The sequence below is a fragment of the Penaeus monodon genome, chromosome 21 (genome assembly GCF_015228065.2).
Source record: "Penaeus monodon isolate SGIC_2016 chromosome 21, NSTDA_Pmon_1, whole genome shotgun sequence".
In the NCBI taxonomy this organism is placed as follows: Eukaryota; Metazoa; Arthropoda; class Malacostraca; order Decapoda; family Penaeidae; genus Penaeus; species Penaeus monodon.
Window position 1 is genome coordinate 32,952,607 of NC_051406.1, and position 936 is coordinate 32,953,542.

The 936-nt window shown below is 33.2% G+C and overlaps 1 protein-coding gene across 1 annotated transcript in view; it reads left to right on the forward strand.

Annotated features, from left to right (window-relative positions):
• The window catches only part of LOC119586432 (transcription elongation factor SPT4-like), a gene marked incomplete in the record, with an annotated part of 66,681 nt that overhangs the window by 65,666 nt on the left and 79 nt on the right, over positions 1-936 (forward strand). Inside the window, 1 exon segment of the mRNA XM_037935158.1 lies at positions 425-936. Within this exon segment, the coding sequence (XP_037791086.1) occupies positions 425-543 (119 nt within the window).

Sequence of the window (936 nt, forward strand, 5' to 3'; positions counted from 1 at the left end):
GAAAAAGCGGACTTTGCTTCAGAGTCCCACTCCCCCCAAAAAATTAGGATTGCTTGGCTTACTGGCCCTCAGCATCATTTTTACTTGGGTTTATCTTTCATTTTACTTGTTTTTTAATTCCATTCTTTCTGTGTTCTTTTCCTTACTTTCATCCTTAACTTTGTTTCATCTTCGTTTATCCATTTTCTGCATATGCTGCTCTTTTTCTCATACTGCTTTTCCACTTTCTTTAAAGTTAGCTAAATATTAAAGTTTACATACCAAAGAACAACTGTTTGCTTGATAGAAGGAATGACTACTCAGGAATAGAATTTAGTATAAACCAAACAGATCAGATTATTTTATTTGTTCATACCATGTAATCATTGATTCTGTAATCAAAGTGAGTCTGGGACATTTTTTATATATTTTTATTCAACCACAGATCGCTGCTGCCGGGGAATGTATGCCATCTCTATCACTGGACGACTCCCAGCTTCTGTTATTAGGGAGATGAAATCCCGTGGAATTAAGTACAGGCAAAGGGATATGACAAAACTGTAATTTAGGTGTAGTTTTACTGTAAGGGCCAGTGCACCTTACCTATTTTAAGGCAGATTTATTTTTTACATGTAATTTTTCAGAGCAAAACCTGATTCACATGTTTATATTGTGTGAAACTTGAAAACAGCACTTTAAACATTTTCTTAATTTTCGTAATTTCAGGACTTAGTTTTCATAGATGTTTACAGTCAAGTTTTAGAGAGCCCATTTATTGATGTTCATACATACAAACAGGGATGTTTCTGCAGTTTCACTAATATAAAGTTAACTTAAAAGATTGTCTTTTTCAGTATCTTGTATACTTTTCATGTCTTGTATGTTATATCTTTTGAAAAATCAGTTAATGAAATAAGTCCTGAACAGCATGGGCAGAAAATGAAAATCAGAAGATAC